This window comes from Crinia signifera, chromosome 2, assembly GCF_055691185.1.
Source record: "Crinia signifera chromosome 2, ASM5569118v1, whole genome shotgun sequence".
In the NCBI taxonomy this organism is placed as follows: domain Eukaryota; kingdom Metazoa; phylum Chordata; class Amphibia; order Anura; family Myobatrachidae; genus Crinia; species Crinia signifera.
The window spans coordinates 144,482,207-144,508,679 of record NC_139218.1 but is presented as its reverse complement, the minus strand read 5'-3'; the positions used below and the strand labels follow the sequence as shown (position 1 = coordinate 144,508,679).

The following is a 26,473-nucleotide window of genomic DNA, read 5'->3' as shown; positions in this document are numbered from 1 at the left end:
TAAAGGACCACTAGGGGAATCAAGCGGTGAGTCTTGCAATTATTTTCTCTCTCTCAATCCTAAGCACCCTTATATAATTCTGTTAAAGAGGAATTACCTATAAAAATTCCTATTTTTCAACATGGTCAAGTGTCCAGCTATATACCTGTCACAATTGTACCCCTAAAGGACACAATAATACTGTCAACAGTTTCAATATCACAATTAACAATATCACAATTTCAATATCAATATTAACAATATCATAATTTAAAAATAAGAAATTAAATAAAAAGTGCCACAAAAAGAGTCATCTTTTGCTCTTTTCTTGTTCTACACATCCCAGCATGTCTTGTTACAGTTTTGCTATGTGGCCATGCTACAACTGTTGCAGGGTATGCTGTGATGTTTACTTCAACAACAGCTGGAGGGCCGAAGGTTCCCCATCCCTGCTCTAGACTGTAGTGCATTTTGGCCTGGTGTGGCACAGAAAATAGCATACCAGCAGATATATAGGTTGGCATGCAACATGTGGACAAAACACTAACAGGATCAAAAGGTTGACAGTTAATAAAGTTAGATAGTGGATACGATCAACAAGTACAAAATATCAACATTCTCTAAAGTCTGACACAAAATGGCTGACATATTTTGGGTGTCATTTTGTACTTTTCACTATATGTGAACACTATTAGTGTAAAGTGTGCACTCACAGATTACTATTCCCAACTGTAGTCCATGTGGATGGTAATTTAAGCAAAAGCATGGTCCTGCTTAATACTTATCGACCCTTTCAACCTAATGCATGTCGACCTATTGACTGTTTTAGACACTGGAACCTATTCCGGTCATGATATTATTGGAGTATAGTTTCTTCACATCTAGCACATACATGTCCTCCTACATCTAGCCAAAATATGCCTTGGAGCATGAGATGCCTGTTTTTGGGGGGCAAAAATGCATCTTAGTTTTGTATAAAGCTTCAGTGACTCAGCTGCTTACAGATTTACAAGTGTCAAATGTCACATTAATCAGCACAGTCTCCTGGGGAGTATTAGGGGGTATTGAATTTGTTCTGTTTTTTCAAATCTGACCACAGACAATTCAATTGCAACCATTTTTGCCACTATTGAATGCATTTTTCGTCATGGGTGAAAAATGCCTCAAAAAGCGTCTAAAACATCCACAATATTGCTGATTTGCCAATCCAGGTGTTTTTCGATACCTAGGCAAAAAAACCAGACCTCTATTTGAATAGGGCGAATCCCTAGCAGCAGAGTCTCACGTGCAGAGCGATGCTAGCAGAGTCTCACGGTATCTGCCGTACCATGAGGGGCTTTTTGGTGCAACTTCAGCAAAGATGTATGAAGACACTTTTGTACAATGCTAATATGTTTGCATTGTACTCAACAAAAGCATCAAATAAAAATGCAATTCTCATTTGTACTGTATATAGCATTTATACTGCACTCTTTACTTTCTCTGCATTCTGAGGCTGACCAGTAAATTTTAGATGGGCAGTTACAGTGGGCATTGCACAGATTTATTGATATGTGAACTGTAATAGTAGGTGTAGAGCACGTGTGAGTGGCGTGTTACGGATGCGGGTACTCCAGTTGTATAGAAAGGAATGTGAGAAGGTATGAGTGGAAACTTGGCTTACACAATCAGACACTGCCTCTCCTGCAGGACTGTCACATGGAGGTTTCCAATTCACTCACACCTCCAGGCCTGGTAACTGTAAAGGAGGTGGGGTAGGTATATTACCATATACATACCAATCCTTCACATACTCCCTTCAACCACCAGTTCCTTCACTCACATTATTTGAAGTACACTCTATTAGGATTTTTTCCCCTTTCTCTCTGCATGTTGCTGCCATCTGCCACCCACCTGGGCATCTCAAATCTCAATTTCTGGAAGATTCTCTGCCTGTCTACCCCACTTCTTATCATCTGACATCTCCACCATCCTCCTGGGTGACTTCAACATTGCTATTGACAGTCCACAATCTCTGCAGGCTTCCAAACTCCTCTCTCTAACCTCCTCTCTCAGCCTCTCCCAGTGGTCCGACGCCTCTACTCATGAGGAAGGCCACTGCCTTGAACTTGTTTTCGCCAGGCTGTGCTCAGTCTCTGATTTGCTCAAGATTAGCGTTTTATCGCGGCTAAGTCTATGGCAGGACAAAACAGAGCTATTGATTCCATGATTTGAGAGTCGGTGTATGTGTACATACAGTACTGTAGCTGTTTGTATTGCCTTATAAAATGTAATATACAAGTATTGAGTATAATGACTTCTAAGATACTCACTTCTCCATATCCACACACGACGACTTGCTTTCCTCCAAACATTACATCTGTGCTTCTTTTCAGTCTGCAGTATATTAACAAATGTAAAATTAAAAAGTAAATGGTCTTCAATAGTAGAACTATAAGATAAAGAGCTATACAAATACCTATTAGACAGCAATATGGCATTGGTGACTAACTATTATTCAATCTGAGATACAAGATCCAGATCAAATATGCAAAGTATAGCAATTTTTGAGTGAAATACAAACTTCTTAAAAGTAAAAGACAGTAAAACAAAAAAGGGTCAATTACTGTCCAGCCTGACTTCAACTCACTTACAATTATTAGAATAATGTGCTGTATCATGTTCACTCAGACTCAATCACACTGTACTCGCCCACATTCTGTATGTGGACACATCTGTACAGTGTGCTGTATCATGTTCACACAGACTCAATCACACCGTACTCGCCCACATTCTGTATGTGGACACATCTGTACAGTGTGCTGTATCATGTTCACTCAGACTCAATCACACCGTACTCGCCCACATTCTGTATGTGGACACATCTGTACAGTGTGCTGTATCATGTTCACACAGCTCAATCACACCGTACTCGCCCACATTCTGTATGTGGACACATCTGTACAGTGTGCTGTATCATGTTCACACAGACTCAATCACACCGTATTCGCCCACATTCTGTATGTGGAAAAGAATTATTAGGCATGATGAAGCACTGTCTACAGACTACAAGCTGCAGGTTACTGGCATCCACTGAAAAGAACTTGCTTCCTCTCATATCTTTGGCCACTAATATAAGCACAGATTTCTTACCCGTCTAATATAGATTCTCGACAGCAGTACAAATTGTCAAATTTCTGCTTAGTGACAGAGTCATTCACATTCATAGCAGGGACACACAGCTTGCCAGCCTTAGAGAGCTGATACAGCCTGTACAATGGGAAAAAATACAGACTGTATTACATGCACAGTAAAACACTGTATATTTTTGTGAATACACTTACCTTTATAAAACTGTAACATGTCAGGCAAGTACATATTAAATCACAGAATAAAAATTAGGAATGAAAAAACATAATGGTAAACATTTTACCAGTCTGGTAGACAGATTATGCTGTCTGCACGTTTGCTCTGGACAACTGAATAGCACAGACAATGCACTCATTAAGACAATGGTGGATATTTAAAAGCACTTACAGTACATTCTGACTGTCCTCAATAGCAATATTATATACAGAGAAAAGGAAAGATGGTCTCTTATGGGGCACAGAAAAGAAAAAGAATATATAAAATGTTACCTTTTCCTACATGTCTATAAAAAACAGAGCGGTGTAATAGTTAGCATTACTGCCTCACAGCACTGAGATCATGGGTTTGATTCCCACCATGGCCCTAACTGTGTGGAGTTTGTATGGGTTGTTTGGCTTTCCTCTGGGTACTCCGGTTTCCTCCCACAATCCAAAAATATACCGATAGGTTAACTGGCTCCCAATAAAATTTCACCCTAGAATGTCTGTGTGTGTATGTTCATGTGGTAGGGAATATAGATTGTAAGCTCCACTGTGGCAGGGACTGATGTGAATGGTGAAATATTCTCTGTAAAGCGCTGCGGAATATGTGTAAAGGTGCCCATACATGGTGCGAGGGTGCTGTGTGATGCAATGCGCGATCCCGCAGGCATCCCATCGCACAACACAAAGTTTGTGCAGCCCTGCTTTTTTTAACTATCTTCGGATCGCATTGCATGCAAATGCGAGCTAGTTCAAAATGCTTTCACACTGAGCGGCTTTCCCCCTGCCTGCCGCCGACGGAGTGGGGCGTTGCATAGCACAGAGCTATGCAAAGCCGTCCTCAACCCCGCTCATCTGCTGGTAATACCCCTGGTAAATGTCCCACGTTATTCATTTATTAACACTGGGTGCCCAGGTACATGAACAAACAATATTTACAGCAGTGTTATTTAATAGGGGGGCCACAGAGCCAAAGTCTGACATAACCTCAGGGGGAACAAAGCCTCAGCCCACACTTGTAATGAGACACCTGCCATGCACACTTTATACAAAAAAGAACACTTTTCAATTGTATGTCAGTGCCACATACAATACGCATGTGCACCTATGTATGCATGATTCAGAAATAGGTACACTACCAGTGGCGTAACTATAGAGGGTGCAGGGGATGCAACTGCTATGGGGCCCGGCCGCTTGGGGGGCCCGAGGACCCCAGCAGGAAATCCCCTGCATCCGCTATAATTGCCGAACTGCCTGCACATTTTATGTATTTTACATGGCAGGCGACGGTGTAGTGCAGGCTGCCTGGTGCGCTAGACAAGAAGACGCTGAAGCTGCTCTCTCCAATTGCCGGGCGCCACTCACTGAGCAACGTGTATGTATAACAGCGTGTGCCCGGCGGCTCCATCCTTCACAGGAGGAGCAGTAAAACTTTCATGTAGTACTATTACTATGCTGCGGCTGCACAGGGACGCCGGAGGGAGGGCGGCATAGAGCTCCTCCCCACTACACAGTGAGAGGCAGAGAGTCTGATGGCTGCTGGGAATGTTCCGGGCACAGAGCCCGCAGTATGGCCACACAGGAGGTGCAGGTAACTGGGTGGGGTGGAGGGGCGGGGGTGACCCTGTATCTAGAGTCGATACTTTTACCCAGCCCACCTACATGTAAGAGACCTGCTTCCTTCCTTTCCCATGCATGTGTATGTGCCAACCCCCTATGTTACAGCGTGCCAACCCCCTATGTTACAGCCTGCCTCCCTGCACTCCTGTGCCTGCCTGTGACCTTCCCTGCAAGTGACAGCCTGCCTGTCATCTGCATGTGTCTCCACCCCTGCCTGTGAAAGCCTTCACCCCTCTCCCAACTGCATATGCCCCCCACAAGTGACAGACAGCCTCCCCTGCCCATGTGTGTGTATGCAACCCCACCACAAGTGACAGCCTGCCACTCTCACCTGCATGTGTCTGCTGCCCCCCCCCCCCCCAGCCTGCCCCCCTTTCCCATTCCCACCACAGCCAGCTTCCCCTGCCCTCGTGTGCATGTGTGTGTGTATACGTACGTGCAGGTCCCTCCTATATTTTATTTGGTCCCACTTACATTTTCAGAGCTTTCTTCCAGGGCCAATTATTTATGGTCCCAATCGCTGGCCCTGGATATATGTCACCCCTGTCTGTCCACACATTGATGCCCTGTCTGTCCATTTATCCATACAGTCTCTTTCAGGCACTGTATCTTTATCTTTCTCCCTTATACAGTCTCTCTCTTGCTTATCTCTCTTTATCTCTCACTCCTGCTTGCACTCCCCCCTCTGTCCTGCTTCTCCCACTCTCAGCCTGATAGAAGGGGGGCCCCTATCAAGATATTGCTATGGGGCCCATAGAGTTCTAGTTACGCCCCTGTACACTACACTTCAAAAGTTTGGGGATGCGGTCATCTATTAGAATGAACTTAGGTCTACAGTCATTAGCAGGAAGGTCGACCTGACTTAAGGTCAACATGGGCCAAGGTCGACATGACTTAAGGTCGAATTTGCATAAAGGTCGACATGCGGAAGGTCGACTGGTCATAAGGTCGACATGGGTTTTTCACTGTTTTTTGAGCCGACATGTGCCGACAGGCGGTATTTCATGCCCTACCATCCACTAGGGCGTGGCGGGAGAATAAAATAGTGTGCCGAGCGCAGCGAGGCCCCGTGCCCGAAGCATTGCGAGCGAAGCGAGCGAAGCGAGCGATGCGAGGGTCCGATTCTCATTGCCAACTGTGTCCATGTCGACTGTGTCAACATTCGGATAAAAAAACAGTGAAAAACCCATGTCGACCTTATGACCAGTCGACCTTCCTCATGTCGACCTTTATGCAAATTCGACCTTAAGTCATGTCGACCTTGGCCCATGTCGACCTTAAGTCAGGTCGACCTTCCTGCCAGTCGACCTAATGACTGTAGACCTAAATGCAGTCTGACGAATGATCCCAACCCAAAAGTTTGAAGTCACTTAGAAATTTCCTTATTTTTGTACATTGTTAATGTGGTAAATGACTATACTTGCTACAAACATCTGGCATTTAAAGGAATATTTACATAGGTGTATAGAGGCTCATTTCATTTCTAGCAACCATCACTCCAGTGTTCTAATGTTGCATTGTGTTGGCTAATTGCGTTAGACCAGCATCTTATAATTAGCATCTACAGAGAACACCAGACTGCATACAAGGATTCCTTTTGCCGGCAGTACGAATGTTAATTTGTATTTTATACATGGACTTCATGTAAAACTTTGTACATTCAGTAAAAATTATGAAATTTATACATATGGTCCAAATTATTCCATAAGCTGTAAATTGATCAATGCCTTTAAGCCTGCAGCCCCCTTCAAGGGACCCCACTTTTCTGCAGGTCCTAACACTATTGCTCAAAATGGCTATAATACACATAGCTATCACATTAATGTTTGATTCCAGGCATGCTATCTGGTGTAAAGCTCACAGCAGACTATGCTTTTAAAGGTGAGCAGTTACCAACACACCTGTCACTAATCATCTAATCAAACATTAATGTGATAGCTATGTGTATTGTAGCCATTTTGAGCAATAGTGTTAGGACCTGCAGAAAAGTGGAGTCCCGTGAAGGGGGCTGCAGGCTTAAATGCATTAATCAATTCATGAACCAAATCTCCACTATTTATTAATATCAGTTAATTTAGTGAGTGCAGAGTCCCTACAATATATATATAAATTTGAGTTTCATATATATAAATCAAATTTTATTTGAATGAATTTGGCACCAACCAGGACATAACTGCAACTGGATATTGCTATGGAATCACAGAAAAGCTATTAAGAGACATGTTGCTGCTATAAACCTAGTACAATAAGCTTAATGATAACTTGCACAAGGCTAAAGCAATCTGTTAGTAATTCATTTACTTACTTACTACACCCAAGAGCTAGAATTACTAAATCATTTTGGGAAGGAACTGGTGACAAGTGCAAATTAAAAACTCCATGCCAAAAAGGAAAGTTCATTCTCTTTCACATAATTAAAGTCAGCCATTTAGATTAGATTAGATTCACTTTATTGTCATTGCCCAAGCACAAGTTACAGGGCAACAAAATTTAGCTTTGCATCCAATGAAGACACAGAATTTAACAATATAGTATTATTATACAAGAAGAAGAAAAAGAAAAATTAAATTTAACAAAATGCAGAATTCAACATTGAGACAACCCTAGGAAAGAAACTATTCCTCATTCAAGAAATAGGCCACCGCTAAACACATATTCTTTCTAGAATGGTGAACAATATTGTTCCATACCTCCCAACATGACCCTCTCCAGGAGAGACAGAATGCTCTGTTCCTGGACTATCCTCTTCATTTATGTCTGCCATCACCTGTGCGGAAACAGCTTTCTGATCAATTAACATGTTCTAAACAGGTGATGGCAATTATAAATTAAGAGGAAAGTCCAGGAACAAAGCATTTTGTCCCTCCTGGAGAGGGTCATGTTGGGAGGTATGTTGTTCAGCAGTTATTGTTTAAAGGTTGTTCCCAAAGATGGTTGCACAATTTCCCACAAATGTGTTGCACTTGTAGGTTGCTTGGCTTTAAGCTTTATGTTTAATTCAAAGATGACATTCAGCATGTACACAATGATGCAGTGTCCAAATGATCGTATCGTAATGACACTCATTTTTCACATCCCTTATGGCAACCCTTTATAAAAGGAAATGTTGATATTGTGACAAATTCAACAATTCATAGGTATCAAAATTTATTATACAACATTTTAACCATATAATGTCACTAACGTCTACACTGTCATATTCCTGACTGCATTGTGCCTAGACCAGAGAGTATGCTATGGTGCTGAAATACACTGAGGTTCAGGGTACCAGTCACTCATGGCAAGTTACTGACTTGGGATCCAGCGAAAGTGGATATCGCAGGGGTTTATTTACTAAATGGCAACTTGGTGAAACCGCCAAATTCCGGCACATTTAGTCCAAAAGCCTAAAAAAAAGCAATGCTTTTAATAGCTAAACATGAGGTGTTTTGGTATTCAATGCATTATTATTTCACAATTTGGCATTAAACATACAGGAAAGCACATAACAGGAGGACAAATCCTTACACCTACTTGATGGCATACAAAAAACCATGTGTGATTTCATATTTTGATTCATCAACATATTTTATCTTATTCCAGTCTCTAGTAGCCTGCTGGCAGTGCTTCCTAACCCAGGAAAGTTCTTCGTCATTGCTGCAAAACAGCTTTAAGTTTTTAACCCAGTGATGGCTAACCTTGCCACTCCAGCTGTTGTTGAACTATTTGGCCATGCCAAACCTGATGCAGGGCATGCTGGGATGTGTAGTTTAACAACAGCTGGAGTGTCAAGGTTAGCCATCACTGTCTTAACCCATTACTTTCCTTAAAATTAAGTTTTTACAGCCCTGAAATGTATTATTCAGGTTTTTTTTTTTTAACGTTTAATCTGTACCACTTCTGGCTTGATCGTTTGTGTACCATCAAACACTATCCCATATAACTGCAGAAATAGCCAGGTTCATACAGAACCAGATGATATCCATCAGAAATCACCTTGGTGTTTATTACTCTATTGCTTGTATACTGTATATGGCATGCACAATAAAAACCATAATGTATACTTCAAGTACCAAATGTAACTCACCTATGCACTCCAGTCACACTTTCCTCCACAATGCCACGGATATTTTTGTAAACATTTGGATATTTCTTATAGACCCAGTGAGTTAAATCTCCTCCATCATCAAGAATCTAAGGTAAAATAAACAGCAGCTACTGTAGTCAGAAGGAGGGAAAGACACTTATGCAGTACTACAATACTGAAGACTTTGACAAACCAAAAGGTGCCCAATCAACAGAAAACAGTAGCTGCTAACTGAACGTACCATATTCGGCTGCCAACCATCCCCATTCACACAGCGATCAATAGACCACCAGAAATCATTTTCGGACTCTCCTTTCCATGCAAAGACTGCAACACCTAGAATGAGTGTAGAGCATAGACAGAATGAACATATAAGCAAGGAAAACATACTGATGTGTTATTTTATTTTTATATAAATCCACATTTTTGCACATATTAGAATTGTTCTCTCATACAACTAAAGAAGAAGAATAATGGGAGGAGAAATGGATCATGTAAGCAGAGGCGGCAGAGATATCTTTTAGAATGCATATCTGTCCATGTACAGCACTATCTTCCACTTGCACTTCCAGCCCTCCTCCACCGTGGTTCTCAGAGTACCAGCACAGGGGGAAGCATGGTGGGACCTGTAGTTCCATAGGCAAAAAATATTAAATCTGATTTTTACACTTAACGCTTTGAACTCAGCACCCACCACCCAGGGGTGCCGGACATAGCACCGGGCCTGAGCCCTGGCCATTGAGTGCCCACCCATATTTGTTAAACCAGCACTGGTCCAAGAACCCGGTGCTGGTTCTTGAAATATGTCATTTTCCCCCTGTATTTTTGGAACCAGCTTCGGCTCCCAGTGCTGGTTATGCTTAGGAAGGGGGACCCAACACATTTTGTCTTTAAGGCCCTTATTCTGGTTGGTGCGATAATATCCACGTGCGTTCGTGCCGCCAATGTTTTGTGTCTGCGCATGTGCAGAGGCGTCTCTGCGCATGTGCGAGCGGGGCGTACGGCCAAATTCCGCATGAAATGTAAAAAATCCGAACAGGGAGTGGTGTGGGGCGTGAAGGGCTATTTGGGCTCATTACCATATGCATACGCCCCGCGTTTCATGGGCATTCCCATGCAAACGCTGGGCGTACGTATGGTAATGCAGTCGTGACGCACGTGTAGGGGGCAGACATATGACATCGCCGGATGTCAGCTGCCCGCCCAGATCCCTGCTTTTGCACAGAGAAATGCCCGTGTGGTCTGAGGTTGCGGGAGCTGGTGGACCACTCGGTCCTGCATTCGATGGTCTGCGACCATCGAATGATGGGGGAGGCGTATTCCATGAGAAATACACATGCGGTCCGTTCGGACAGCTTCTTACCGCGTACGGACGGAGTTGGCGATCCGTATGGAAGGCAGGGTTTCGGACGCACGGTCCTGGCCGCATATTCGGATCCGGCCGCACCGATCAGAATAAGGGCCTAAGTTTTGAACCCATTCTTTACTTTAAACATAGAAGCACTGCACGGATCTGAGTTATCTGTGTGTCCTCCATATTCGGCAGCGTTTGGATGCTGGAAAATTCAGCAGCCAAACATAGAAGACTTCACCATTGGAATAGCAAATCCTGGAAAAAAGGGAGCTTAGTAAATTACCAGAATTGTTTTTTAAACAAAACCATGTATGTTTGTAACCAGCCGAGTTGCAACTAGGCAGAAACTCAGAAGCTTAGTAAATCTACCCCTCAGTGACCAGATTCCGCCAGCACCAGCTATACCCAGTGTCCACCATAGATGAAAGAAAAACATATAATATGTAAGTATGTACCCTCTATTTACAAATGTACGTTTCATAAAGAAAAACTTGTATTTAGGTTTAATCGATGTTAGTATATACTCACTTATTAGCATACTATAAATCATTCCTTTGTAATGCTTCTACAGGCGCTACAAACAAATGACCGAATGCTAATCTATCAGAATTATTAACTCAATGATATACATTAAGTTCATAGTTGTCATTAATTCTCTCTCTCTCTATATCAGGCATGTTCAAACTGTGGCCCTCCATCTGTTGTGAAACTACACATCCCAGCAAGCTTTGCCATAGTTTTAGCATTCAGTTATAGCAAAACTGTGGCAAGGCATGATGGGACTTGAAATTTCACAAAAGCTGGAGGGCCATAGTTTGGACATGCCTGCTCTATATAAAATAAAGTCCCTGGAAAGAATCTGTCCATCTACTCATTCAGGTTAATCTCAAGAATCACCATGCTATAGAGCATTTGTCATGGAAGGTCAGGTGTGTGAAACATTGGCCCTTATTCTGATCGGTGCGGCCGGATCCAAATATGCGGCCAGGACCGTGTGTGTGAAACCCCGCCTTCCATACGGATCACCAACTCCGTCCGTACGCAGTAAGAAGCTGGCCGAACGGACGGCACGTGTATTTTTCATGGAATACGCCTCCTCCATCTCAGGGAACCTCCCCCATCATTCGATGGTCGCAGACCATCGAATGCAGGACCGAGTGGTCCACCAGCTCCCGCAACCTCAGACCACACGGACATTTTTCCGTGCAAAAGCAGGGATCTGGGCGGGCAGCTGACATCCGGCGATGTCATATGTCCGCCCCCTACACGTGCGTCACGGCCGCATTACCATACGTACGCCCAGCGTTTGCATGGGAACGCCCATGGAATGCGGGGCGTATGCATATGGTAATGAGCCCAAATAGCCCTTCACGCCTCTCTCCACCCCCTGTTCGGAGTGTTCACATTTCATGCGGGATTTGGCCGTACGCCCCGCTCGCACATGCGCAGAGACGCCCCTGCACATGCGCAGACACAAAACATCGGCGGCACGAATGCACGCGGATATTACCGCACCAACCAGAATAAGGGCCATTGTGACAAGATTCACACAGACCGGGTACAATTTCAAACAGCACTTTTTATCTCTTCTCCAGCAGTTAGAACATTCACATTAATAAATAGCAGGCAACAGGTTACAGCATTGAATCTATGGTCTGAATTACAATCCTGGTTAACAATCCAGTAACTCGTATTGTAACCGCAGACCCCCCAACCTAATGCCTGGCAGGCTCATCCAGTGCCAGGTGTCCCTGATCTGTCCACAGACTCAATTCTTAAAAAGGCTGCTATCAGGTGCTACTAATCGACTTGGCTGCAGTTGATTCCGACCTCAAACAAAATCTGGACTGGATCCATGTTCAACTGCTTTTATATCCTTAAAGCAGGAAAATACTATTATCCCTTCAACAATATTTACCGTATGACAAAAGGGTAAATGAGCAGCGACTGTTCTAGTACATTTGACAATTTCAGTAAAAGAAGAATGGTAGTGCTCAGCAGTGCACACAAAGACCAAGAGTGTTACTGTAGTACCTGTGCTCTCATAGAGGGCTTCAGGCAATTAGGACATGCTTTACATTCATCATTATCATCATCAGTAATATATGCAAGTCTTTGCCATGGGTGCTTGTCTATTACCTCCACAAGTGTGTCTCTGACCTCCCTCCCTATAAAGTACCACTTTTGCACCCTCCCTTCCCAATGAGTGCCTCAGCTCTCTACTTACCCATATGCACTTCTCTCCCCTTCCCATGTTTACCCCAGACCCACATCCCCATGAATGCTCCAGACCACAGTCTCCCTAATTGTGCCTCTGAACCCCTCCAATGAGTGTGCCTCTGACCACTCTCCCGATGTGTTCCATATGCATTCCTCTGACCCTCTCTCACCATATGCTCTTGGTCCCTTTCCCCATGTGTTCCTCTGACCACCTTCTTCCTATCGAAAACTCTGTGTCTGCTGAGATGTAAACATCGCTTTAATTCAAATTGAAATATTGTTTAACCATTATGCCAAGACGGAAAGTGAATATAGGTTGAAGGACATATAAACTCAAACTAGAGTTTATGTGGTTTATTTTTTTTTATAAATGATTTGATTTACCACGAGGGCTTGGTAAATTTGTGCTTTTCTTAAACCATTATAAAAACACATAATTTAATCACATACCTGACTCAGCCAAAGCAGCAGCAACTTCATTCTGAGTGGAGTAGATATTACATGCAGACCAGCGACACTGAGCCCCAAGTGCACAAAGCGTTTCAATAAGCACCTGAAGATACATATAAATGTTTTTATTAAGAAGTGTGTGTACAGTATATATTATATACATATACACACACACACACACACACAATATGGTACAGTGGCTTGCCAAAGTATTGGAGTAAACAAATTTGACTTTGTTAAAAATGATTTTGTTCCAGTATTTAACCCCTGCATGTTGGTTGGAAAATGCTTGAGGACTACACGTTTTAAATAGAGCTACACATTCTGGACTTTGACTTGGTGTTTGGTAGTTTTGCTTCAAGTTTGTGTGCGATCCTTGTCCTGCATTTTTAATTGGGGCAAAAAAAAGATTAATTTTTGACCATAAACCATCCGACCATAAAACCTTATTCTTCATTTTAGCTGCGTCACTCATGTTTTCTGGCAAACCCCAGACATTGTTCTTCTTCCTAGAAACCTTCCCATACTTGCTATGGTTGACTGGTGTATCTGCAACTTCAATCTCAACCACTGAATTCTGTAGCTCTTCAAAGTTATAGTTGGCCTCTCTGACTTCCCTTTGTGCTCTGATGTGGAATTTTGAGGCGTTGTAGAGGCTGGTGGTATGGTGGTATGATACAGCTTTCCTGTTATTCATCCCTAACTTTTCTTAAAGTACCCTTTGTTTTCAATTTAACAGCTTTCCCTAAACTTCACAGAATGACTGATGTTATTTTAATAAGTATATTTTTATCAATAAAAGTTGCCCTTCTTTAACCCTTCTTTAACCAATTTTTCCCCAAAAACTGCTCAGAAATTGTTGGTGTTTTTTTATGGGAGAATTAGATGAAAAACATTTATTTAAACTTATCCAACATATTTACTTTTATATGCATTGGGAAACATTTCTCCCATCTGCATTTTTGATTTCTCCAGCAGCTGCTCATCTGAGCACCAGTAAAGCAGACAGATGTGGATCATGGGGAATTATTATTTTATGGGGTGGGGGGCACATGCCATGCAGACTGATCGGCAGCATGGAATTCACTGGAAGAAAATGCAGGGAGGCAGAGTGACAACCACATGAAGATGATCTTCTGGCAGCCACCCATGGTTAGGGCATTATCTCCCATAAACTTGGAGCTTCCACAAAACAGGGTTGAATACATGTGCGAACAGTACTTTCCAGTCTTTATAACAAACTGAAGACAAATAATCGTTGTGTGTTCGAAAATTATTGGTTCCTAATAAAAACATGGCATAATTTGTAATGCAGACAAATCTGTTGCCATGTTAGGGAGTCAAATCAAAACATATCGGCCAGTGCGTATGCTCAATCTGTGCGCTCCAGTGGTCGCATACAATATCTTGAATTTACAAGGTAACAAACATTGTTCCGATGTGCACCGGGGTAACGATATGTTGACCAGTCAGCTGGCTTATTGTCAGGGTACACATCACTACTTGGCTGCTGCCAACAGGGCACAATTGCCAGATACGGAAAATAGGATTTTAGTACTTAACGATAAATCACTTGCTCTGATTCCATAGGAGAAGACAGGTTTACATTGGGTTATAGACAGACAATTTAAAGTGCTGGCGGGAGATTAATTAATTTTTAATGTGTGGCAGGCTCCTCCCCCTCTATACCTCTCCCCTGCACCAGTTAAGAAACTGCCCGAGGAGAGAAGGTAAAACCAACTGTAAAGAAGGATAAGCGCAAGACCAAATAAAACCACATACCCACATAGAACATAAGGCAAATATACTGCAACAGCTGTCTTGAAACTTAAATACAGCAGGAAATTTAAACTAACAGCGCAGGGTGGGTGCCCCAAGTACCAAAAATCCTGTTTTCTCCATCGTCCATAGAGGAAGCTGAAAGTCAGGTCTACATTGGAGTTGTCCCAAAGCTACCATCCCGGGCAGGAAGGTGCTGTGTTCCCTGCAAAACAGCGCTATCGAACTGCGCTTTTGAAGTGGCAAAAGTATCAGACTTATAAAACTTAATGAACGTATGGCAGCTAGACCAAGTAGCGGCCCAACTAAGCTGCACAATGGAAACCTCCCGGGAAGCCACCTGAGAAGATCCCACCAAACGCTTAGAATGAGTGGAAACAGTAGACGGACATGACAGCGAAAAAGCAGAATACACCTGGGTAATTGTAATGGGCACTAACGGGGTATAGTCTGGCCAACCAATTTTGTGTGCGTCAAAAAGAACAAACAAGGAATCTATCTTCCAAAATGCCCTTTTCACATAAATTCCAATGGTTCGAACCAAGAAGACTGCAAGAATCTCAAGACCAGAGTCAATCCAAGGCGCCGTAGGAGCAATAAACGGCAGTTGAAGACAGTTAAAAGGATAGGCTGAACCTGGGGTAGCAATGCAAGCCTGTGCTGAAAAGATATGGAAAGGACAAAGACTTGCACCTTTAAGAAGCCAAGCCATAAATCTGCATCAAGTCTTGCCCAAAAAAAACCCCGCAGAAAACGGGCCAACCGAAGAGATGATGTTGGGAAATTCTTCCTTTCGCACCAAGCAACATACTACTTCCATATGCAATGATAATGCTTAAAAGTTGCTTATAATGCTTCTTACGTATGAGAGGCGTGGCTACGGAGGGTAGGGAGTGAGACGTAGGTCGCTGCTCTCTCCCGCTCCATGATAATGGCAGTGATCCTGTATAGAGCTCCCCAGTGAAGAGGGTCCAATCTCGGCTGATGAAAGTGCAATCCCTCCCCCCCCCTGCTATTTTTCTCCCTCATTACCTGAGACGCGCTGCGGTGCGGCAAGGAGAAAAGAAGTGACCAGGGTACCGGCGGCGTTTACTTCGTGAGAGGAAGGAGGACGCTGGGACCGGAGGTGACGTAGGCAGTTGACGACTGCACGGGGCTGGAAGCCGGAGGCAGACAAGCAGCATCGAGTCACTTGCGGTGAGAGGCGAGGTGAAGTCCCCAGGGCGCTGACGCAACGCAAGGACGGAGTGCGCGAGAAAGCAGATCGATGCGAGAGCCCCGCTAAGCACCAGAGCCGAGAATCATATACCGTTGAGGGAGGGAGGCGGCTGCCGGAAGAGCTGGGGGACCGAGTGTGGCGGTGACCCCCTGAAAAGCGGCGGAGCCTGCTTGGGAGTGAGGAGGCTGCGGGTCTGGCCGTTGGTGGTTTGAGCTCGATAGCAGCAGAGCGGTACCGGTACCTCCTAAAGCAAAAGGGGAGAAGAGACGGGTGAGAGGCAGGATCTGACCTGGTGGCAGCAGGAAAGATTGGAGCCAAATGGTGCCCTCCGGTTAAACATAGGGACCAGCGATATATATGGATGACCCAGCGACGCTGTGAGTAACCCACCTCCTCTTTTTCATTTATAAGACATTACTTTTCAAGTATACCCCTGTAATTCAAAAACGGGAAGTTTTGGACTGAGACTAATGGTACAGTGTGCTTAGAAGGAGGAAAGAAAAGGAGATAAAAACCTATAAAAAGACACTATATACCCGCCTTCTCCCTCATTCCCCTCTCTCCTAGTATAGGAGTTTCCTAAAATTGTAAACAGCAGAGCAGTGGTGACCTCCAAGTTGCAAATGGGGAAAACTCAGAATACAACGGCAGCTAACAAGCTTGCCAAATTCTCAAGGCAGCCAGTTACCCCAACTCCGGCTACCAGAGAGGGGACTTCCCCCCCGACTACCCCTCCAGAGCCAAAACAAAGTGAATCCTCAATACAAAAAGTATTGGATGCCCTTGCGGCAAGTGAGGGGCGTCTGGCTAATAAAATCGAGAAGGTACAAGAAGACCTTGATGTGATAAAACAGTCAGTCCAAAGAGTAAAAGAACAGGTCAAGGAAGTGGAAATTCGCACTTCAGCATTAGAGGATAAAGTGACCCCTCTGGCAGTACAAATGGAGGATATGGCCTCTCAACTTAAATCGCTTAATATGAAGATGACGGATATGGAAGGTCGTTTCAGGAGAAATAACTTAAGATTCGTAGGGCTGCCGGAAAAGGTAGAAGGAGCAAACCCAGAAACATTCCTTGAGAACTGGTTAATAAAGGTATATGGGCAGGACGCCTTCTCTAAATATTTCTCAGTGGAGAGAGCCCACCGTGTCCCCATGAGACCATCTCCCCCAGGGGCACCAGCTCGTACCTTGATCGCAAAAATACTCCATTATGCAGTATTGCATAATGGACACTATTCTTAGATTAACGAGACTTAAAGGCCCATTATTATGGGACACCATAAAGATTTCAGTGTTTCCGGACTATGCTATCGGTATTCAGCGGGAAAGAGCACAATACTACGAGATCAAGAAACGCATGAGAGAACTGGAGATCCAATATGCAGTGCTCTTCCCGGCCAAGCTTAGAGTGGTTCACGAGGGAAATACAAAATTCTTTCTAACACCAAAAGAAGCTGCAGCCTGGCTGGACTCTAAATTCCCAGGCAAACGTGCAATGAATCCTAGCTAATTAGCCAGATAAAAAGCATAAGAGTAAAGTAAAATGTGATTAACTGTCTCCCCTTTTGACGTGTCCCCCCCACTTTTTTTTTTTTTCTCTCTCCCCCCCTTCCCCCATAAAAGAGAAAAGGGGGTGGCAGGAACATGTCTGGTCGATTGCTTAATGGGTCTCTGTTTGAGATTGTAATAGGGACTCCCCAGAGCGACCCCTTGCTGTCAGAAAATGACGAATTACTCTATGGGGGACCCTGTGAGCATAATGATTGTGGGGGAGAATCCCCAACTTGTAGCCTGTGGAAATCCTAGGTACCTTCAAAAAAGGGGAGAGGAAAGGGAAGGGGAAGGGAGGAGGGAGGAAAAAAGAAAAAAAAGAGGTTAAGTTGGTATTTGAATTCCCAGGCAAATGTATAATGAATTATAAGTAAGGGGTGTGGTTTTTTTTTTGGGGGGGGGGGGGGGCATGTAGCATAAGGGCTGTTAGCTCTTTGACAGGGAAATGGTTTACCGCTTGATACTTTTTTTTGGAAAACGTGAGAACGGTTCCGTTGGAAAGATGGTGGAAGGGAGGTGGGGTGAGGAGAAAGGGGGGATAAAGGAGGGGAGGAGGGAGGGAAAGGAGGGGAGGAGGGAGGAGAGAAAAAAAAAGAGAAAAAAGGGAGAAGGGAAAAAAAAAAAAAAAAAGATTGGATGGTCTCGCTGGGGAACCTGGAAGTATGATGATATCGGGAGCGGGGGAGAGCCCCCAACCTGTAGCCATTAAATTGATTGCCTCAATACAGTTTTACGTAAATAGGAAGGGGAATAGGTGGGGGAGGGTAGGATTGGATATAAAGCATGTCATGGATAGAAGAGAGGGAGGGCATGCAGGGAGGGGGGTGGAAGGGGGGGTAGGCGGAGAGCGGGAGAGGGTTAGGTTGATGAAGAATGGGAGTAAGGAAGCCTTATACTGTTATGAAATGGTTACTGAGAGAGAATTAACTACCCCTGGTTGTGTCCTCAACCGAAAAGGTGAATGTCGGTAAATTATAGCTTCCTCACTTGGAACGTGAGGGGAATGAACAACAAAATAAAACGAGCTCTTGTCATGAGATACATCCGCCAGCAGGCCGCAGATATAATATGCCTACAGGAGACCCATTTGGAAGGTGGTAAGGTGTTATCACTAAAAAAATCTTGGATAGGATTGGCTTACCATTCAACCCACACCTCCACCTCCAGGGGGGTCTCCGTGTTGGTACGTAGAGGGGTCCCATTTACCATGGACAAGATAATGGTTGACCAATGGGGAAGATATATTTTCATTAAATCCCGAATTGGGTCCAGGACTCTGCTGCTGATGGCGGTATACATACCACCACCATTTAGTTATGATGTGTTAAGAGCAGCAGCAGACTTCATGGCACTATACCCTAATGTACCAATTGTGATGATGGGGGATTTTAACAATGTAATGGACCCAAGCTTGGATAGAAAGAGGGCACGGAGTACGGGAGGTGTATTACGGAAAACAGGGTTTTCAGAAATAGTAAAGGAAATGGGACTCTGGGATATATGGAGGGAGAAATACCCGGAAGTACAGCAATACTCCTGCTTCTCAAGCTCCTATGACACATTTTCAAGAATAGACCTAGTACTGGTATCCGAAGAGTTAATCCCGAATACCCATGAAATCACTTATCTAACACGGGGTATTTCAGATCACTCCCCAATATTGTATAAAGTGAATTTGGGTGACAAAAGGGGATTTACATTTTGGAAACTTAACACATTTTGGTTGACACAACTGGAGGAGGGGGAGAAATTCGAAGCTATGTGGCATGAATTCTTCCTGACCAATAACGGCTCAGCGCCCATTGAAGTTATTTGGGATGCCTTCAAAGCCAGTGTCAGGGGAACCTTGATAAGGGAGATAGCGGGGCTAGAAACATCATACCGGGTTAAAGAGGGAGAGTTGGAAAAAAAGTGTAGTACCTTGGAATCACTATATCTCATTAGTAGTACTAAGGAAAATAAAACGAAATGGAGGGATGCCCAAGAGGCTTGGCGACAATGCCTAGAGGAAAAGGAAAAAATACGGGAATTATATGCAGGGCATTTAAGATACGTGGAAGGGGATAGGCCTGGGAGTTTCCTGGCAGGAATTGTAAGACAGGATAGACCCGCAAATACAGTAATAGAAATAAAAGCAAAAGAAGGAAGCTCGGTCTATCAGACACCTGAGATAGCCGAGGAATTCAGACAATTCTACTCCCAATTATACCAATCTAGCCAGATATATACCCCTGAGGAGATCCGAAGCTATTTAGCTGATATAAGCCATCCAATTCTGTCCCTCGCCTCTAGGGAAATCCTAGACGCCCCCATAACTTTGGAGGAGATTGATGTGGCAATAGCCTCTATTCCAGGGGGGAAGGCGCCTGGAATGGATGGAATACCCCAAGAACTCTATAAAAAGTATAGTAGATTCTTCTCCCCTAGGTTTTTGACTTTATTTAATGAAATCTATTTACATAGAAAACTCCCTGCTTCAATGTCAGAAGCCCTAATAACAGTTATTCTTAAAAAAGATAAAGATCCCAAGGAGGTGGAATCCTACAGGCCAATATCCCTGTTAACTAACGATGTAAAAATCTTGGCGAAGGTCCTTTCAAATAGGTTGAGCCAGGTTTTAATAGAAGTTATACATAGTGACCAAGCCGGCTTTATGCCGGGAAGGTCTACAACTTCTAACCTAAGAAGACTGTTTTTCCACCTGCAAGTACAGCAGGAGGAAAAGCAGACCGCGGCTGTCATTTCACTTGACGCGGCTAAAGCCTTCGATACTATTGAGTGGACCTATTTGTGGGAAGCTATGGAGTGGATAGGAATTGGCCCGGTGTTCATTAATTGGACCAAATTACTGTACTCATGTCCAGCTGCAAGAGTTTCTGTAAATAATTATATATCCCCTAGATTTGAGATTAAAAGGGGCACAAGGCAGGGATGCCCGATGTCCCCCGGTCTCTTTGCTGTCGCCATTGAACCCCTGGCATGCCTCATAAGAGAGAGTAGAATAATAAAGGGAATTAATATTGGGAAAAAGGAAGACCGAATAGCGCTGTACGCAGATGATATCCTGCTTTTTGTACATAACCACTTGGAGGCAGTGCCGGAGGTGGTGGGGACGGTGGAGGGATTTGGGGGATACTCGGGCCTCAACATCAATTGGAATAAATCCTGTCCCCCATTGATTACAGCCCCGGCCCCACTTAAATGGGTTGAAGAGTTCCAGTATTTAGGGATAAGGGTCGCGAGGGACACCTCAAGGTTTGAAATATTAAACATTACCCCGCAAATTGAGTATATTAAATCTAAAATAGAACCCTGGGGGCGTCTTCCTCTGACGGTAACAGGGAAAATCAACTTGGTTAAGATGATAGTGCAGCCGAAGGTTCTATATGTGTTACACCACTCCCCAGTTTATCTTCCAAGACGAATTTTTCGTCAAATAGAAGGATTAATATCATCTTTAATTTGGTCTAATAAAAGACCAAGATTAAAACTAAAAACCTTAACCCGTCCAAAAGGGGAGGGAGGACTGGCATTGCCGAACCTCTGGCTGTACTACCTAGCCACACAATTAGCACACTTAAGAAATTTGACCCAAAGTGGGACAGAAGAGGATGGCTTTAGTGAGATAATCAGGATCTTAACCCCTGGGCATACATGTTGCTGAGTGGCAATATGAGGCGGAAATGGCCACCAATTATTAGACAGATGAATCTGGTGTGGAAACAGGTGGAAGGAATATTGGGAAGTCAGGGAATAGACCCTGAAATACCCCTGGCTGGAGCTAGAGCACTAATAGAGTTAGGGAATATACAAGTGGAGAAGATATGGGGATCAAAAGGGGTCAAAGCTCTGGGACAATTATATGAAAATGGGGAGTTAAGATCATTTCAGTCCCTTAAATCTGAATTTTCACTTCCCAACAAATATCTGTTTAGTTATATGCAGCTGCGACATGCCTGCAACACCCAATTTGGAAGGGCTGGCCCGAAAATAGAACATGCAGCAACTAAAAAACTACTCAAGAGATGCCCGAGTAGACATGAGGTATCCTATATATATCGGGCTCTTGGCCAAGAAATCCATAGGGACGAGTTGGTGGAATTAAAGATTAAATGGGAGGCAGACCTAGGCCCTATTTCTGAGCAGGAATGGCAAGAGACCCTTGCAAATGTAACTCTAGCAACTAATCAAGTGAGCCAGCAGCAGATTCAGTTGTTCATAGTCCACCGGACGTATATGACATCAGAGTTAATGTATAGAATTGGGGGGAGAGATAGTGCTAATTGCCCTAAGTGCATAAATAATATAGGCACCTATTGGCATTTGCTCTGGTCCTGCCCAGAGGTAAATAAATTCTGGGAAGAGGTGATTAATGAATTGGTGGCCAGAAGAGTTCCCAGGGTAAGTTGTACACCATCCGCCTGTGTATTGTCTAATATAAAGAAGGGGACAATGGAAAAACATCTTAGACTGTTTGCTATTATAGCACTTACTCTCGCCAAAACCTGTATAGCCCGTAAGTGGATGGCTAAAGAAGGCCCTGATATAGATACTTGGAAAGCCCTTATAAACGCTACTATGGCGCATGAAAAATTTACGTACATTGCAAGGGGGAGGATAACCATTTTCCATAAGGTCTGGAACAACTGGAAGATGTAGAAGGGGGAAGTAACAGTTAAGGGAAATCAAAGTAACCAGAATTACAATGTGAGGTAGGAAGGCGAAAAGGGAAGAAGTAAAAAAGTAAAAATCAACCTAAAGGGGGAGGGTGGGAGGGAAAGAAGTTCGTAATAAAGGATATAGAATTATGTAATGAAAAGAATGCTGAAATATATGCCCAAAATTTGGGAATGAAATACAAATAACCGGAACTAGTTAAAAAAAAGTAAAATCCACTTATGGAAGTATACAGACGGGGAAAAATTGTAAATCGAGGGGCGAACCCCACGGCTCCTGAAAAGAGGGGTGCACTAAAAATAGATGCAATAATGATAATGCGAAGAAATTAATATTTGAATGACATATATATCAGAATGATATAGGAAAAATGGTAAAGCACATAGAAGATATATGTAAGAAGACCCAAGAATAGAATAAATAGGACACAGTAGAGTGAATAATAAAATCTATAGAAATAGACACGTTAATCTCACATATACTAGAAAAAGCTAAAATAAAATAAAAAATGATGCGCATATGTATCAAGCGAGAAGTTCACTTATATGAAGTAGCTTAAGAAGGTGTCAGTACACAGGGAATAGGTCACTAGATATATTCAAAATTAAAGAGGGATGTAGATAAAGATAACACGAAATAGAGAGAATGAAGCACAGAACACAGGATAAATAAAATACTAAAGTATACACCAAGGGTGATATAGTGCTAAGGAGTAGATAAGGCACAAAAATAAACTCAAATCTAAATTAAGAATAAAGTTGAGGGAGAGGTGGAGTTCGCCCCTTGATGTAAAGATAAGCTGTAAAACCATTGTATACTATTGAGGGCCCCGATGTGGGGGAAATGAAGGGCATTGTATGTAAAGCAGTCTGTCATTTTAGAAATTGTTTTATACTTATGTAAGAAATGGAAAATGAAAATAAAGTTGAAATTTAAAAAAAAATAATGCTTAAAAGTTACAGACTTACAAACATTCAACATAGTAGAAAACACTATTGAGGGGATATCCTGTCTGGGTGGTGCTGTAATGCCGGGGGGGAGCGAGGCGGCGGGTGGTGTTTGTTATGCGGGGCAGGGGGCTCACCTGCTCTGCTGCCTCCAGGTAGGGAACAGGAGCAGTGGGAGCCCGCGCTGACGCCGCACACAAAGTACCATGGGAGGTGCTGTGCGCTATCGCGCATGCGCAGCAGCCCCCCAGTGGCCATTTTGGATGTGGGAAAAGTGCCAAGAAAGTCCAGGGGGAGCGCGGCCGGCCCATTTTTACGGTGTTTTGGGCCGGCCCACCGGGAAATGGCCCGGTTTCCCGTGGGCCAATCCGCCCCTGGGGCCCGGGGTCCCCACTGGGCCCTTCCATCAGACTTTGGCCTGGGTAGTTTGTACCCCTACCTTTGTCTTTCGGTAGCCCTGATAATACAACACAGTAATGCCCCTTACACATGACACATTGTCCTTATAAACCTAATGCCCCTTACACATTATGCCAACCTTCATTAATGCCCTTCATACACATGACACACATAATGCCCCTTATACATGTTGCACATTATTAATACCCTTATACACGACACACATAATGCCTGTTACACATATGTCGCACATTATTAATGCATTTATACATGACACACATAATGCCCCTTACACATATGGCGAACACTATTGCACAACCAACCCACCCGCAGATAGCACTCGCACAGCCGCTAACACTGTGACCACTGCCTCTGCTTGGATACAGATGTTTCCTCATACATCTTGCCTTAACAGGCCATGCAGCTCCTGGCCAGTTCTGCTAACGTTGGGTGCCTTTTTTGCTGAAAATTCGTCTTACTTGCATTGTTATGTGACCAGGACACACAAGGAGCTTCTGATGATTAAAATGATATGTGGCATGTCCATATTCTGTGTGCGACTGTGGCTGTACCTGCATATGGAATGCTATGTTATAGTGATTTCCATGAATACACTATTTCATATGCAGATACAGCCTCACTCACACACAGAATATAGGCATGCTGCATATCATTTTAATCAGCAGAAGCTGCTGGTGCCCCTAGGCATTTGCCTAGTGTTACGTTGCCCACTGTGGCACAAGGAGCAACTGTTGGCTTATGTAGGCAGGTGGTCAGGCATGAGCCCGTAGCCGGGACCGCCGGTTAGGACGGCCACAGCGGATGCTTCACTAACTCTGTTGAGTCCCTGAGGCAGATGGTAAACCCCTGCAGAGCTAGGCTTCACCTGTTGCCGCCGCGTCCGAAGGAGCAAGTTAGGCCCGCTCCGACCCCGATGCAGCCAGGTCTTAGGAAAAGACAAGGGGTAGACGATCGCCAAAGGGTACCCTAGAGGACCACTAACTACCGGGCCTAGCTGAGAGTTGACCCCTGACTGCCGGCACCTGGCCAAACCGGGATGCGACCAAGTCGCAGACACAAGTGGACCAGAAGAGGAGTCCCCAGCAGGCTACGCCACAGGGACGGCGACTCCCTAAAAAAAGGATAGCAAAAGAGGACACTCCCTGCCTGAAAGATACTAAAATGACAAGGAGAGAAAGAACCAGAGAAAAAGAAGGATTCAATAATAGATGATGACAATAAAAATGAACCCACGGAAGGGCACGGCCACGGCGGACCACTGGAGAAGGATGGAAAGAGAATAATGAGCCCACGAAGGGGCACGGCCACGGCGGGCCACTGAAAATAGAAAGAAAGACAGAGGCTCCACTGGAGCACTTACGTGACCCACAAGAAGATGGAGACAGTGGGCCAAGCGCAGGCTCAGGCTGAAGCAGGATACTGGACAGGTCACTCCACGGAAGGCTGGCACTAAAGAAATAAGGAGCTGGACAAAGGACTGTGGACTAGGAAGCCACAGGGACCGGAATGCAGTGCTGACTGCTAGCTGGGAAGAAAGCTATAACCGGCGTCTGTGCCCAGCAGACGCCGGCTATTTATTTGAATTTTGCGCCGCCTGCTCAGGCGCGCGCGCTTGCGGCCGCCGGGCGGAAGCTCGGGAACGTTGCCTGGCAAGGTCCCGACGCTCCGTCTCAGAGTGAGGCTTGGGACGCTGCCCAGCAACGTCCCCAGCCACGTTACTCCGCGCCGCATCCGCCGTCCGTCCGGATGCATTGCAGCCCGAACTGCGGCGTGCAACACCTAGTTTGCCTATGCCTAGGTCCAGCTCTGATCCAATTTATGCTTATCACCAATTGACACTTTCTTGTGGCTAATTGTGTACATTTTAATTGAATTTTTGTTTAAAGTAAATAAAATTGCAAACATACTGAGTCCATTACCAATTCCTACTGTATACAGTATATATGAACACATGTATATTTATCTCAAACATATGGAATAGAAACAATTAAGACAGAGCGTGACACTAACCCACAAAACTATATGAATTTCACTGCTTGGCATTGAATTTGAATGGCAATCAATCATTTTCTTATATTTAGAGCCAGTTACATATGTCCTCTGTAGTGCCAGTTACAGATGTCCGCAATAGGTTTTTAGCAAAAATAAAAAATAAAAGGACATTTTGGATAACGGATATTTGGATAAGGGATACCTAACCTGTATTATATTTCATAAGCCTCCAGCGTCTGTAGTTGTCCCATGTGTAACTCTGTTGGGACTGTCAGGCACACATTTGTGCATCACAGTAAGAAACGATTGTGGCAGTAGCATAACGTTGCAGGTGCGATTATAGCAAAAGATTCAAAGTGGTCACAATATGCAACTCAGGCCTGGAGTGTTCTATGCCACCAGGACGCAGCTGTACTACCATCAGTGGCACTATTGATGAAAGTTTTACCCCTTCATGTTTTTATGGCAGTCACTAGGGGGGTATTTAATTATTAGTGATTAGTATAAATCATTTATATTCTTCATTAGTGATTATTATAAGACATTTAAACAACATTTTAAAATATTTTTATCCACATCTATGTTATTTCAATTCTTTTAAATGATTTACCATTTATGTGCAACGGATTATATATCTTATCAATTTTACACTACATACTTAAAACTAGTGTCCTTTATCAAACCGTGAATTACAATACAAGATTCCCATGCCTATGTATCTACCATACTAACTTATAACTATTTTAATTCAACACTTAATAATATATTGAACGGTTCCAAGGCCCCCAAATACTATAAAATTTCGGTAGCTTACCTCAAGACGCATATACATATTTTTTCATGGTTATAAGTAGAGTTTACTTCTTAG

At 43.8% G+C, this 26,473-nt stretch overlaps 1 protein-coding gene across 4 annotated transcripts in view; it reads right to left on the bottom strand.

Annotated features, from left to right (window-relative positions):
* The window catches only part of AHCYL1 (adenosylhomocysteinase like 1), a 99,716-nt gene that overhangs the window by 31,476 nt on the left and 41,767 nt on the right, over positions 1 to 26,473 (bottom strand). For all 4 annotated transcript variants that reach the window (XM_083173068.1, XM_083173069.1, XM_083173070.1 and 1 more), the window contains exons 4-8: positions 13,019 to 13,121; positions 9,236 to 9,330; positions 8,995 to 9,101; positions 3,112 to 3,228; positions 2,292 to 2,355 (exon numbers count right to left, since the gene is read on the bottom strand). In XM_083173068.1, coding sequence (XP_083029194.1) covers positions 2,292 to 2,355; positions 3,112 to 3,228; positions 8,995 to 9,101; positions 9,236 to 9,330; positions 13,019 to 13,121 — 486 coding nt within the window. The remainder of the gene's footprint in view (positions 1 to 2,291; positions 2,356 to 3,111; positions 3,229 to 8,994; positions 9,102 to 9,235; positions 9,331 to 13,018; positions 13,122 to 26,473) is intronic.